Source organism: Phocoena phocoena, chromosome 3 (genome assembly GCF_963924675.1).
Source record: "Phocoena phocoena chromosome 3, mPhoPho1.1, whole genome shotgun sequence".
Classification (NCBI taxonomy): domain Eukaryota; kingdom Metazoa; phylum Chordata; class Mammalia; order Artiodactyla; family Phocoenidae; genus Phocoena; species Phocoena phocoena.
Genome location: NC_089221.1, coordinates 40618567 through 40633929, shown reverse-complemented (window position 1 = coordinate 40633929; position 15363 = coordinate 40618567). Strand labels below are relative to the sequence as shown.

Genomic DNA, 15363 nt, shown 5'->3' with positions numbered 1-15363 from the left:
TAAAGAAAGCCCGCGCACAGCAATGAAGACACAACACAGCCAAAAATAAGTTAAATAAATAAATAATATGTAAATTAAAAATGCAAAAAATTAAAAAAACCCAACCCGATGTGTAGATAGGACATTTCTATTGTTTTTTTTGTTTTTGTTTTTGTTTTTTTGCAGTATGCGGGCCTCTCACTGTTGTGGCCTCTCCCGTTGTGGAGCACAGGCTCCGGACGTGCAGGCTCAGCGGCCATGGCTCACGGGCTCAGCCGCTCTGCGGCATGTGGGATCTTCCCGGACCGGGGCACGAACCCGTGTCCCCTGTATCGGCAAGTGGACTCTCAACCACTGCACCACCAGGGAAGCCCTACACGTATTTTTTAATGTTAGATTTAGAATGGTAGATTTAAAAACTGACATTTTTATTAAGATGGGTACAGATTTTCACTTGCAGAAAAACAATAACTAAAATTATTGTTTTCAGTGTTGTTGTTTATAACCTACAACATACTTGTTTATTTGTATCATAAAACGCATAATGGATTAAGATCAACAACTGAATCACTGTAATGTACGCTAAATGTTAATGTGACAAAAGGAGTTGGGCACCAAGTAGTCAAGCAGCAATTTCATTGGTTCTCAAATTTTCCTTCCTAGTGAGAAGGGGGTGGGGGATTTATTCCTGGCTCCTTCCCCTTGCTGAAGGAGCCCAGAGGAAGTACTGCAGCATCTGAACCCCTCCTAAGCTCCCGGACCACAGCGGAGTCACTCCAGTGCCCTTGTCAGTTTTGTAGCTCCTACATCTGTAAAACGTTCTTAGAGGCAAAATGCCTCAATGTATGTGACTAACTTTGAGCTGTTTTGAAGAAAGCACACTATTTAGGAAAACTAGAGGTGGCTCTAAGACAATTGGCACACTGTTTGGGGAGTTTTTTTGATTTTTGAAATTACTCTCAACTACTACGTCCAGATTTATGTAGGAAGATCTATACCAGCAGCTTACAAATCGAACCAGAACACAAAAACTTAGCTCTTGTTTATCTGGCTGAAAAGCAAATGCCAAACATCAGAAGCGGTTTATATTTGAACAGAGGCCACTAGTGCTTTCCCCACTTTAGCTGCTTGAGGGGTAAGAGAATTAATGGAATGGTAGTAGAGAATTGTCCAAAGAGAGAGGGAAAACCCAAGGGCCACTTGCTCTTATTACATTGAACAAATCCTCTCTCATTTAAAAACAATTAAGGGCTTCCATGGTGGCTCAGTGGTTGAGAGTCCGCCTGCTGATGCAGGGGACACAGGTTCGTGCCCCGGTCCGGGACGATCCCACAGGCCGCGGAGTGGCTGGGCCCGTAAGCCATGGCCACTGAGCCTGCACATCCAGAGCCTGTGCTCCGCAACAGGAGAGGCCACAACAGTGAGAGGCCCACGTACCGCAAAAAAAAAAAAAAACAATTAAGATGCTCTTCCTATAGTTGGGTATCTCACCATAGCTGGATGTACATGCCCTAGACTGAGGATGGAAAAGGCAGTCTCCGAGCTCTGGAGCCTCCATTCAATCCATGGTGTGGGTTTCAGGATCACTGGGACCTTGCTCAACACCTCACTCTCTGCTTGGTCTTCTCCTCTGGACACAATGGCAGACTCCTCTTTTGTCAGCAGTTTTGCTATGCATGGATTTCTTTTAGATTTATACAAATTCCGTATGGTGTGAAGCCTTCTGAGTCCCCATTGATTTACCTCATTTATTCTGTAAGTTATATATATGACATCCAGGGCTGAAAAGTCACTATTTTTCCTCCTTGGTTCCTATTTACCATATTCTAGATTCACTATTGAATTGACATGTTAACTTCCATTTCACTTACAAGTTGATGTTGTTGAAAATACACAAAAATTGTAAAGACTCCTGGACTATGTGTAATTTAGGTTCTTAACTATGATGTAAACATTGTCAGATATTTAGTGCTCTATGTCACAGACAAATGGGTAAAGTTCAATGGGGAAGATGCCAACTGACACACTTAATAAAAGTAAAATGTATAAATGTAATATGGGAGCATATATTTAGGAGAAACTATAAGAGAAAAGAATTCCCTGGAATTACTATCACTTGCATCCAGTTTGAACTATTTTGCATCACAGAATGAAAATGAAAACAGGGAGAAATGTATTTTGATCCTTCACCCAAGGGTCTGGTAGCTGGTAAAAACATTATTTTCCATGAATCAAAAGAGACACAAAATAATACTTAAAAATTACTTCTGTTTCACTTAATACAAATACGTCAAGCCCAGGCATTTGGTGTTCTGCTAATATTTACCTGGAATAGACATTCAGAATTGAAAGTCCCTTGAGGCAAATATGTCAAATGTAAAGTGTAAGGCTCATTTACATGTAGCACAGTGCCTTTTGTGTGCAAATGAATGAAATTCTAAGATACTTTCTAAGTTGCTTATTTTCATTTGAATGCTGTAGGTGATACACTTTCACAGCCATTATAATCTCCCACCATTATCATCTAAGATTAGAATCTGAATATAAAACAGTCTCCTGGGCTTCCCTGGTAGCGCAGTAGTTAAGAATCTGCCTGCCAGTGCAGGGGAGAAGGGTTCGATCCCTGGTCCAGGAAGATTCCACGTGCCACGGAGCAACTAAGCCCGTGCGCCACAACTACTGAGCCTGCGCTCTAGAGCCCACAAGCCACAACTACTGAAGCCCGCGTGCCTAGAGCCCGTGATCCACAACAAGAGAAGCCACTGCAATGAGAAGCCCGCGTGCAGCAATGAAGACCCAACGCAGCCAAAAATAAATAAATTTGTAAAAAGAAAAAAAAAAGAAGAAAACTTAAAAAACAAAACAAAACAAAAAAAAAACCCCCCAAAAAACCCACCAGTCTCCTGCTAGCAATGTCTAATATCCTCAAGTGACAGAATAGAGACCATGTAACAGGGTCTCCAACCAGCTTAGCACCCTCACCAAATCTGGATGTTTCACAGGAAATGTGTGCAGTTTTATTAGAGTGCTTATACGTTCGGTAATCAACCTTTTTTGAGTGTTGTCTCCCCCCAAAACATATGTCTCTGGTGTTCAGGATCAAATGGTGGGGGAAAAAAAAGATGGAGGGGCTTCCCTGGTGGCGCAGTGGTTGGGAGTCCACCTGCCGATGCAGGGGACACGGGTTCGTGCCCCTGTCCGGGAAGATCCCACATGCCGTGGAGCGGCTGGGCCCGTGAGCCATGGCCGCTGAGCCTGCGCGTCTGGAGCCTGTGCTCCGCAACGGGAGAGGCCACAACAGTGAGAGGCCCGCGTACCGCAAAAAAAAAAAAAAAAAAGATGGAGTAGGAGGAATAGTCCAGGAAATAACAGGGCTACAGACCCCCATGAACATTTGATCTCATGCATCATGAATAGACGCGGAGAAAAGTCTGAAACCTTTCTGTGTGAATAAACAAAGAGAGAAAGTAAAATAAATGGCTTATTTCCTAGGCACAAACTAAAAAAACATATAAAGTTCACTGAGGAAAAAATATGAATTAGGAAAATAAATAATTATTGCTAAAGTGAAGGTTTCCTATTCTTTGTTTATACCATTTCAAAGATCAAGTTGACGTTAATTCACTGATTAAAATGGGAAAGGAACTCATAAGTTTATGGTTCTCCAGGAAGATTAATGCAATCATGAGACCTCTTTTTGACCAGATAAAAGGCAAAGTATGAATGATCAACCAGGGATACAACAAAGGGAAATAGAGATTTAAGGGCAAGAAATACTGATTATGTAGCCAGATACAATGCAAAAGTGATATAAGATTCACTTAAAATTAAGAAGCAATCCATTGATAGATACTTTCTTTCCACTGAAGTTTCCCGAACGTTGTTAATGCTGCTGATGGTTAATTCAGCTCATGGCCTGCATCTACGGGACCTGGAATGCTAGACTATATCCTCTGGGAAGAAAGTGAACAAATGATGGCACCTCTGGTACCCAGTTGTGTGGGACAAACTGGGCATGCGCTGGCTTTGCATACTAAAGAGACCAAGCATAGACTCTAACTGTGGACAGTATCTCTGAGTGAAGCCTGAGCCATATGGAATTATTCTCAACCACCAAAAAGATCAAAATAGCTATAGTAACAGGAGAGGTAATAATCGATTGAATAACAGTTGGCAAAAGATAACTTACCGAAGTAACAACAAAGGGAAAGAGAAATAATGAGATGTTTTAATTTTTTTTTTTTTTTACATCTGTACCCCAAATGAGAAAGAAAATGTTGCAACTGTTTAAAACCTAGTTATCTTGGTTATAAAATAAGAAGTACAGTCACCTTGCCCCAGGGAAGAAGTGAATCAATTGTGTGTTCTGGGACTTCATCAGGGATGAATCTCTTTTTCTTCCCTACCTACTATTGGTGGAGTGTCTTTCACTGATCGCACTTTTGAAAGAGAAAAAGGAGATATCACTGATTAAATGCTGAAAAACAATTGTGGGTAATATCTGTTGTTACTATAAATAAAAGGGATTTTGTTGAAAAACAATTTTGGTTGAACTTTTAGAGTTCTGAACTCTTTTGTTCTCTGACTTATTTTAAAAATCACTTTAAGAAACTCCCCTCCCCCTAGGCTGAGGCATATGCCTTCCTCCCTCCATCTTTTCCCCCTTCCCCTTCCTCTTTTCCCCTCCCTATTTCTGTCCCTTTCTCTCTCTCACCCTTCCTTCCTTCTTCTTATGTATTTTCTTCCTTCTTCCTCCTTTTATCTTTCCTTATTTTCTTCCTTCCTTTCTTGTAGTGATTGTTTGCTGAGTCTCCATTTGTTTGGCACTGTGTCGGGTGCTGAAGACACAAAAGGGGCAAGACCCAATCCCCCATAGAGTTTACTTCCAAATGGAGAAGTTTCTGTTTTTCAACCTTGTTTGTGTAACTCTCATAAAATAACCATGACATGCACACAGCTTTTCTCTTCACACCACAGCCTGAAAGCCATCTCTAGCCCTGTACTTACAGCTATGGAAAACCGCTGAATGCTTTCATCGTCACAGTCCTGGATGACCTTACTCAGTTGATGGTTGTCATGGGACTCTCCATCAGTCACAATTACCATGACTTTTTTAACCCCTCTTCGGGCACCCCGGGCTTCAGTGAAAGCCTCTTTCCTGAAATAATCACAGACAAAAGGGCAGCAAATAAAACACCAGCCCAAGGTTAGGTAAAGTGACAAACAAAATGAAAACACTGCCAACTCCAGGTAGCCCAGTGCTTTCCCTCCAAGATCAACGTTGCTGCCCATTGTTCAAGCTGGGAGGCATGGTGCTCATTGTTTGTAATAGTTTAAGACTTATTCTAGATGATGGAGAGGTTACCATTTTGCCAGTCACCATAGATCCCATTAACAAAAGGCAGCAGTCTCTCATTCTTTGGAAACTTCAAAGGGGGAGTGTGACAAGCATACAGCAGATTTAGAGAAGGTCAGATTTTAAATACTTTCCCAGTCACTCCTTTTTCTGTAAACACTCTTTCTCTTGCTTGACAGGCCTCTTTCCTTCTGCTTTTGGCAGAGCTTTTGCTTTAGTGCTCATTTCCCCCACCTACTCTGACAGTCACAGAACAGCTTGGACATCCTGTAAGCTATGGAGGGGGCATGGGAGAAAACAGAGTATTTGTATGGCTGTGAGTGCTTGAGAGTGTGCTTGGACGTGGGGTAAAAATTCAGACATAGGAATTAAAGACTGCAGACGGCAGTGGTCTGAGTCAGTGACAGAGTAGGCTTCTGGGGGGCAAGGAGGGTTTGGCAGAGCTATGAAAGTCTGAACTAGGTTTTAGGACACAAGCTGCTGGGGGTGAGGTGGGAGGAGGTGGCATGGAGAGAAAGGAAAAATGCTATAACCTAACTTCAAAGAAAGGAATTTTGATTTAATTCAACATGCATTTATGGAAAGAGATGGAAGATATGGGAAACTGACAATTTTTGTTTGTTTTGTACCTTCTACACACACACACACACACACACACACACACACACACTCACTCGGGCACACTTTCCCTCCATTACTCCACTACTCAACTACTTTCCCCTCTGGAGCCTTGGAAAAGAAGAGTACATTTTACTTAGGACTGAAACAGTGAATGGATTTCATATAATATTTTTTAGATTTTGGTGTAAAATGCAGCAATCATTGTGCTGAATAGTCATTTTAAGTATTTTACTTTGGTCATAAGGACAAACAGCTGCAGCTGAGATATACCAAAGAAACACCTGTCTTTCACCTTCCAACAGTTTGCCACAGTACACATTAGCTCTACTGTAGATATATAGTAAATGCACAGTAGTGGGTATTTTGTGAGTAGGGAGAGAGGATCCTTGTGATGTGAGCAAGGCGATTTTATCTGTGTTTATTTTTCCTTTAAAAGGACTAACAGCAAATATGACAAGATGTTAACAACTGTTGATTCTGTTTGATGTGTACATAGGATTTTGTTGTACTGTTTTTTACATTTTAAAATTTTCCTAAAATTTTCAAAAGAGAAAAAGAAGCTATTTAAAAAAAAATATATTGATCACTGGCAAACTGTGTGTCTCTGTCCTCTACACCACACAAACAGATTCTCTGAGTTCTTTCTATGTACAGACAAAGGTGAAAAATAGATGTTAAAGGCTAGTCTCTAAATGAAGTTTGGACATGGATATGATAAGATTTAATCCTTTTTACAGTTTTAATTCCTTAGAGGATCACCAAAACTTCCTAATTCTCTTGAAGATCGAGGTCATAACTAAATGAACATCAGCTGAAGGAGATGATTAAACCACCTTCCTTAAAGAAAATCTGGTAGCTCTGAAACCAGGGCTGGCTTTCTATGGCAGAGCTCTTGAGTATACCCTTTCTGTTTCAAATTTCTTCAGCAAATTGCCCTTGACTCCCAATTACCACCATCCAGTATTCTTTCTTTAAAATAAGCATTGACTTCCCTGCATGTTTTTAAACATTAACATATCCCAGGAGAATCCCTTTCTTTGGAACAGGAGAATCCAGGCCTTATGATTAAACACTGTGAAGCAATGAAAAGAAAGAAAATTTGGGATAGGGTTAAGGGGACACAAAAATATTTTGAACTGGGAGACACTGAAAATGGAGGTAAAGGATTCTAAAAATTTAGAAATATTATTTACAACTGGTCCTGCCTGAAAGGAATAAAGAACAATTAAAAATAAACTTAAGAGCTTCCCTGGTAGCGCAGTGGTTGAGACTCCGCCTGCCGATGCAAGGGACGCGGGTTCGTGCCCCGGTCCGGGAAGATCCCACATGCCGCGGAGCGGCTGGGCCCGTGAGCCATGGCCGCTGAGCCTGCGCGTCCGGAGCCTGTGCTCCGCAACGGGAGAGGCCACAACAGTGAAAGGCCCGCGTGCCGCAAAAAAAAAAAAAAAAAAAAAAAAGAGTACTTAGTAATATCATTATGGAGTCTTATTTATATACAAAACTCAATAAACTCTGTGTCCTACAGCTAGACCCTCTGTGAAACACATAGGCAAAAACCATATAGGGACATGGTATTTAGAGTGGTATTTATGCAGGCGCAAAAGCAGCCAGAATATTTCTTCAGTTAGTTTTCAAAAATGAATATTCATCTTAAGCGGTTGCCTTTGGAAAACAAAGTTCCCTACAGGCTCAGAGCTTTCAAAGAACGCTCTGATTTACTTTGAATGTGCGGTCACATTTTAGTCAATTATTTAAGAATGCACACTCAGCACACCTAAACGTGTGCACTTTTGTGCATGCAAACTGGTGATCTACGGGCAGGTAAATGTAAACTTACCCCATCTGTTTGTGGTTATTTTTCTCATGGGCCCCATATAACTAGAACCACATGCTTTTCTAACATTTATGAGTCTAAAGCTGCACATGAAATTTAAAATTTTTGAAAACCCAACCCATTCTTTGGAGTATTCATATTAACTGTTTCAGCCCCTTTAAAACACTGATCTTAGCAGGCAGGTGAAGTGAGGCCATGGGTAATCAACTCTTCAGAATCAGTTGAGTGTCCAGAAGTTGAAGGCACTTAAGAGAAGAACCCTTAACATTAGTCAAACTGACCATTAGATTTCCTGTGATTTTGGTATTGTTTAGTTTTTGTTCAGAAGCTTTCATGATGATTAAGGGGAGAAACAGCAAAAGATAAGAGCTGGGTGAGATCAGATAAAATACAGTGAAGGGGAGCTGAACATTGTAAGAAAAGGACAGTTCTGTAGGTTCTTACAGAATGAAATTCAACCACAGGGTGGGTTATGTGTGCTCCATGAAGGAAACTGCAGAAGGGAGGAAGGGAGGGATGTAAATTAGAGGGAATTTGGAGAAAGTAAGGAAGAAAGAGAGAGAGTACGAATCATGAAATCCTTTCTACTTCTTTTTTTTTTTTTTTAAGATTTTTTTTTGATGTGGACCATTTATAAAGTCTTCATTGAACCTGCTACAATACCGCTTCTGTTTTATGCTTTGGTTCTTTGTTGGCCGTGAGGCATGTGGGAACCCGCACCCCCTGCATTGGAAGACAACGTCCCAACCGTTGGACCACCAGGGAAGTCCCTCCACTCCTTTTCAATCTTTTCACTGAAAATGATTTCAAATAAGACAATATTTAGTTTGCCCTCTTAAAACCTCTTATTTGAGAGCTTCAATAACCCTAAATCCGTAAAATTTAAATCTGTAAAATTATAGACATATTAGGGTATAGATATATATTGAGTAGAAGCAGACTGATATGAATCCATTTTTTTACATTGAGATTCCTAGAGGCTGAAAACAAAGAATAAAAGGAAAAGATATTATCTAATATTATGTCTTAGTACCCAAGAATGTGATGCCATAGACTACAGCGATTTTTTGGACTGATTCTCCATCAGTCAAAGCCTTGGAATGAGAGGAAAGATAAGAAGAGTGATGAGATTGTAATATAGAAAAATTTGATCCTATAACTATTAGTTAATCAGTTGAATCTCTTTTCAACAAAATGGCTTTAAATATTGCTAAGGCAACTGTTCAATTAATACTCCAAAGGGCTAGATCATAAGCAGTAATTTTTGCACAGTCTTTTACTTTGGCTTATTTTTTTATCCATATACCTTGCTGTGTCTATTCCAAGGGCTGTCATCGTCTGGCGGCCACCTCTCTGGACTATTTTATTTGCTGCAACAAGCACCTCTTCCGTTGATGAGTACTTATTGAGGTTGAACTCATGGGTTACATTTTCTCCATACTGTACAATTCCAACCTGAAATACCAAGCCACTGTGAGTTATCGATCTAGCAGACTACCCTGTTTCAATTTTTTTGCGTTTAAACATATGCATCAGATGTAATAATACATTTTAGTCTTTCAGATGAGTTTAAAACTCTATCAGTACACAAATCTTTCTACTTTGACAGTAATGATCACTGCCATTTGTGGATGCCAAAGAACACAAATGGAAGTGTTGTTATTAAACCTCTCAAAGGACTGGCTTATCTCTTCAACAGTGTTTACTGAATGACTCTGGTAAGCTTGGGGAGGGGGTAGAACATGAAACTGACATGGCCTCTGCCTTCATGGAGCTTCTAAACTAGCTGGAGAGAGACATTAAACACAAGAATCATTTAAATACAGGTTCAATCGCAAACTGTGAAAAGGGCTGTAACAGAAAAGCTATTATTGGCAAGTATAACCTAGGAGCCTAATTTAAAGTGAAGGCTCAGGGAAGGCCTTTCAGAAGTGATATTTGAGACTTAAAAGACATGTGCTAGAAGGGTGGAGACCTGTTCAGATGGTGGCTGAGAGGGAGGATGGGGTCCACACAAAGGGAACTGTGTAAGTGAAGAAGCTGAGTTGGGAAAGTGGTAGGTGCTCTAGGAACAGAAAGAAAGTCAGTGAGTCTGGACCAAGCTAGGAGGGGAGAGTGGGGCAAGATGAAGTTGGAAGCATAAGCAGGGGATGTATCTGGCAAAGACACACATGTGCTTCCTGCTTTATGTAGCTAAGCTGTAGCGTCACATCTCCTAAATCAGCCCTTCCCTCTCTTTTCTTGTTCTCTGTCTTCCCTCTCTTACTGCCATTCTCCTTTCATTCTTTATTTCCTACAGGTTGGATAATGCAGGCAGCTAACTGCAGAGCCATCATGAAGGAAAATGACTTAGAAGGTTAAGTGCCACTGCTTCGATTTCCCTTGCTCCATACCCTCTCCCACCCCTTGCCTATTTTCCTTATCCTTTTTCTACACCCTCCTTTGAAGGTTTATGTGAACCAATAAACGAAACTATATCAAGAATTGTGCCTGAAGTTACTTTTTGTTTAACCTTCCTACCCCAAAATTAGGGACTCAGAGAATCCTTTACCCAAAGGAATGTCTTTTTAATGTACGAGTTCTGGGCACTTCGTTTCTTAGGTAGGGGAAGTAATTTGAGAAAGGGCTGCTTTCTTTCCAGGCAGTTGTCTAGTTTGCCCATTGTTCAGCCAGTCCTATTTCCAAGTCTGATCCTATTTCCAAATGGCATAAATGATCAGCATCTACCTTGTACCTCCCTTGATGTCACTGTTGTCAGAAATCTTTAGGCTTAATTATTTCTCTGATTTATAGATACATTTCTACAGCTTGGTCCTTTTGGAAACCAAAAGCATACCCTGGCACTTGCAGAAACAAATAACAGAACTCCCAATTAAACATAATCTTTATCGTCTCAACGTGGAGCAATTATGCCACCATGCCTGAATACTATCCTATATTTTTACTGCTTTTTTTAGCTTTCTTTCCTAACTTATTCAAATTATAGTAACAGAAATTAGTGTCACATTTAATAAATGAAGAAGTTGAGTTAAAAAAACCTCACTTTCCATAATGAAGGGGCAGAAGGAGGCCTAGTCTAGGATGTGTATCCTTCACCTCTCTATTTTGTCTCAGTAAAAACTTACCTCGCCCAAATCCCCTCATTTTCTTTCTTTTTTTTTTTTCTAGTCATATTTTGTTTTTTAGGTGCTTGTGTTAAACCTTTATAGGTATAAACTCACTTGCTACAGCACATAGAATTATGTTCCCACTTAAGTCTCCTCTTTTATTTTTAAATTAAAAATTTTTTCTTTTTTTAAAAATTGACATATAGCTGACTTCCCCCCATTTTCTAATCACCTCAGCTTTTGCTAAATGCTGCTGCTACTTCACGGTCACTCAATGAGTTCAGGTAGCTAGCTAGCCAACTGAGATACATTAGAAAATACGATAAAACAGACAAACAAACAAGTAAATAGATCATATTTTTTAGAAAAGAAATAGAATATACGAATCCTTCCTTAGAATTGCTGAATCAGGTATAAGATAAATAAGAAATAATTAGAGAACATATGCGAGTATAAGAGAAGGTACACCGTAAGCTGAATAAACACAAAATCTGCTCAATCCATGTCCAGGTTAGGTTTGCTCTTTGACTGTATCTTTCACTTAATATCTGTCGCCTTCTGTTCCAAGATTATGTGCTGTTATAATTGGAAAAAGACAATTATTAGTCTCCCATGACTCCAATTCAGGTTATTTCCTTGACAATTAAATGTTATGTACAGTTATCTGTTACTCTCTGAATAGATTTAAAATTCTTTTCCCAATGACCCTAACAGCTTTTAATTAGTAATCCAGAGAGACACTGAATAATTATTAAGGGAAACCATGTAGGTTTGACATTGTCTTTGTGTATATAAATGCTCAGGGTAAATAAAAGTAAAATGATTTTGTTACTTAGATAATCATTATACCTAATTTATGGTACCAAGGTGAATAAATGCTGCTGTGGAAGTTAATTGCTCATCCATTCAGGGTGCCTTACAGAGTTGGTTTTGTTTTTATTTCTCTTTGTTTAGATTTGATTAAGCAGGAGACTAAAGAACGTTGAAAACTGTCACTCTTGTCATTATTCTTGGACATTTTACTATCTGGATGAATCTATTGAACACCCTAGTCTCTCATTTCTTTGACTTCCTTGGCTTTAGTAATATTTTCCTCTAGTTTGCCTATGTCATCCACTTCCAAGGTCTTAGCCTTCACCTTGTCTTCTGGAAAAATCGCAGCACCTCAATCTCAATGTCAAGTGTTCTTCTCTCTGGTCATTAACTTTGGCTCATTTACCTAGTATATCAATTCATCAATTCCTTGACCACATTAAGACGTCTAATTAATTCACAGATCTTAACTTTTTTTTTTTTTGTACCCAGCCTAGATCCCATGATCCATCACCATAATCATTTACTTGCAAACATTTAACTACCTTAACCATTTTTTCCCTCCATTAACTAACTTGGCTAACTTCCAACTCTGGTTAAGTCCAAATATCTCCTTCTCTGTGTGTGATCCTATGACACTGAATTTTGTTAGACAAAAATCACATACCTTGTAGACTGGCCTCACTTTAAAGTTTTGTTCATGAATCCCAAATGCGGTTGCACATAGCACTGCCCAGCAATCCTACTACTTTTTACTAATGAGTGTACTGTTCCCTTCGATCAAATTCTAGTGATAAGCTATTAACTCCTCAGGAAAAAAGTAGCATCTCATTTATACATGGGGAGGAGTTCACATGAGAAGAGATGGAAGTCATGCCAACTAAATAAGCCTGCTTTGTGATGTAACATTTACAACGCACTTTCCATATCTCATAGAACATACTATGAACTGATTACTATGAATTGGATTATCTGGAAAAATTATCTTCACACCAGGAACAGCAGAAGGTGTAACACCTTGGTATGTCAGAGATCAGTGCTTTATATCTTCTATCTATCTCTCTATCATCTATCTGTCTTACTACTTAACACATCTCACTTTCATAAGCTTATTTTTTGTAAATGTTAGGATATAAGAGAACTTATAACTGCCTGTTCCCTTACCCTTTCTGTACACTTTGCTTCTAACAGCTCCACCTGAGACTTTCCCCAGATGATTGTCCTTGGACTGCTAGAGCTGCTTTGCCCCAAGGTTCAAAGAGTCAGAAGTGCCTGGGAGTTTTCTCCTTCTTCACCCCTTGCCCTGATCCATAGGTAATGCCTGAGTGCAGGAAAATGCAAAACCAGCCCCTTGACTTAACTTGGAGCCCCTTCCAGATCAGGCTGAGGCCTTGACTTCACCTGAACTCACATGCTTTCTTTTTTATTATTATTATTATTTTTTTTGCGGTACGCGGACCTCTTACCGCTGTGGCCTCTCCTGTTGCGGTGCGCCGGCTCCGGACGCGCAGGCTCAGCGGCCATGGCTCACGGGCCCAGCCGCTCCGCGGCATGTGGGATCCTCCCGGACCGGGGCACGAACCCGTGTCCCCTGCATCGTCAGGTGGACTCTCAACCACTGCGCCACCAGGGAAGCCCCTCACATGCTTTCTTGTCCTCTGTGGCTGCTCTGTTTTGTTCCCCCAAATCCCTTCCTATTTTCTTTTGGAAGCACCCCCTTCATGAATTGTTATCACTTGACGACTCCTCTCAGAGTTTGCTTCTGGGGAACTGGATCCAAGGCAGCTATTATCTATGTTTCTTCATTCCTTCTCCAGCCCAGGCCAGGCATCATTGCCTTGAATCTGGACCACGGCAGTCACGGGTCTTTCCACTGCTGATCTCCCTCCCTTCATTTCCACTTCCTCAAATCCTTCTACACATTAATAGTAGATTAACCGTCTTTAAATTCTGCTTTTATCATGTGTCTTCCTTGTTTAAAAACTCCAATAACTCTTCATTGCCTACATCAAGGACTTTGAAATATACTTTAAAAGAGAATTGTACTTCTAATTCAAATAGAAACTAGATAAAGCTTCAAGCTGCTTCTTGAAATACTAGGCCTATAGGTTAAAATTCAGTTTTTTCCTCCTGACTTTCAGCCACTCAACAGTCTGGCCCTACCTTCTTTATTCATCCTCACCTTCAGGACTCCTCGGGATGAACTCTATCCAGACCAAATGCCCTTCCTTTTCCCTCCAACTAAGCTAAGTCTACCCATTTGGTAAGATTCAATTCAAGTTTCACTTTCTCTGCAGCTGTGTCCACCTAGTTGCCAAGAGTCCATACTGATCTTCCCCTTCTTCAAACTGTGAAGCAAACTTGTCTGTGCTGCTCCTGTGAGCCCTGCGTTCTTCTCAACTTCTGTATGCATGCTTTATCTCCCAACTCCATTATAAATTAGGAAGGGGCAAGCAGGGGTAAAGAGTATGGACTACATCATAGCTTCTGGTATTCTCTTATCCTCTACCACTGTTTTGCTTTGCTCACAGTTGACCCTCATACATTCTTACTAGATGACTATAACATTTCACATAGGCAAGTAGAACACTGAGATAGTAGGGAAATAATGATAAACAGAAAAAGAGAGACATAAAGAAGTGTGGGAAATTAGAAGAGTGGGCAGTGGGAACTCACATCTCAGGAAAACGACATTCAGTGTAGGTCTCCGGCTGACACAGGGGTTCCTATTTCCTTAGGAACCAGATAGAATAAGGTCAGCTATGTCTTCCCCAGAAAAGGGTGCCATTTATTAATTTTCATCACGGGAGAATGCTCAAATCACAAGACATATGTAATGCTTTGCTGAGTACCGGTGAGACCCACTTTAGTAGAAATAGTTTCAGTCCCAGCTTAGTTTATAATTTAAGGCAGGTGAAACAGATTTGTACTAGCATAATGGGTATACATGCATCTACAACCGAGTCAAATAAGTATGAGAATTAAATAATGAGATAAAAAGTGATGAACACACATGGTGAGGAAACAGGGGAAGAGAGAATCACAAGCACATTTATCGTCTCATTTGTAAGGCCCTCATGGAGGAAGGAGGATCCAGATTTCTGAACGAGCTACCCAGGTAAAGAACAGACAGCAGAGTATGATAGTAGAATGGGAGGAAGTAAAGCAGGCTTGAGCCTGGAAAATCTGTCAAGGATGATCATTAAAGACATTTAAAGCATTCCAGAATTTGCGGAAAGATAAACAATCAATAATCACCATATTTGACTTGAAGTGGCCAATTGCATTGGAATGGTACAAGACCCAGAGGGTGGAGTTAAGAAGAGAGCTGGTGAGGAATAGTAAAGATGGAAAGGTTCTAGGCATTTTTGCTAAATGCAGAAAAGTAGGCAGAGATGGCAGCTAAAAGGAGAATGGGTTAAATGTGGGCTATCTTTAAGAGAGAATGGGTAGAGCAGCTTATGGCATCAGTAAAGAGTAGATGAAGATAGTGACAGTAGATTCTTATAAAGGGGGGATAAACCACAGTAGAAAGAAAAGTTACTTTTCAGAGACAACTGTAAGGGACACATTTAGCTCCTGGGGAGATGCTGTTTGAACTTCTTGATTAAGCAGTTGTAATTACAATCTAAATCCAAAGAGAAGTAAGAGCT

The 15363-nt window shown here is 40.2% G+C and overlaps 1 protein-coding gene across 1 annotated transcript in view; it reads right to left on the bottom strand.

Moving 5' to 3' along the window:
* The window catches only part of ITGA1 (integrin subunit alpha 1), a 105896-nt gene that overhangs the window by 63012 nt on the left and 27521 nt on the right, over nucleotides 1-15363 (bottom strand). The window contains exons 7-8 of the mRNA XM_065873644.1: nucleotides 9097-9245; nucleotides 4987-5137 (exon numbers count right to left, since the gene is read on the bottom strand). Of these exons, the coding sequence (XP_065729716.1) occupies nucleotides 4987-5137; nucleotides 9097-9245 (300 nt within the window). The remainder of the gene's footprint in view (nucleotides 1-4986; nucleotides 5138-9096; nucleotides 9246-15363) is intronic.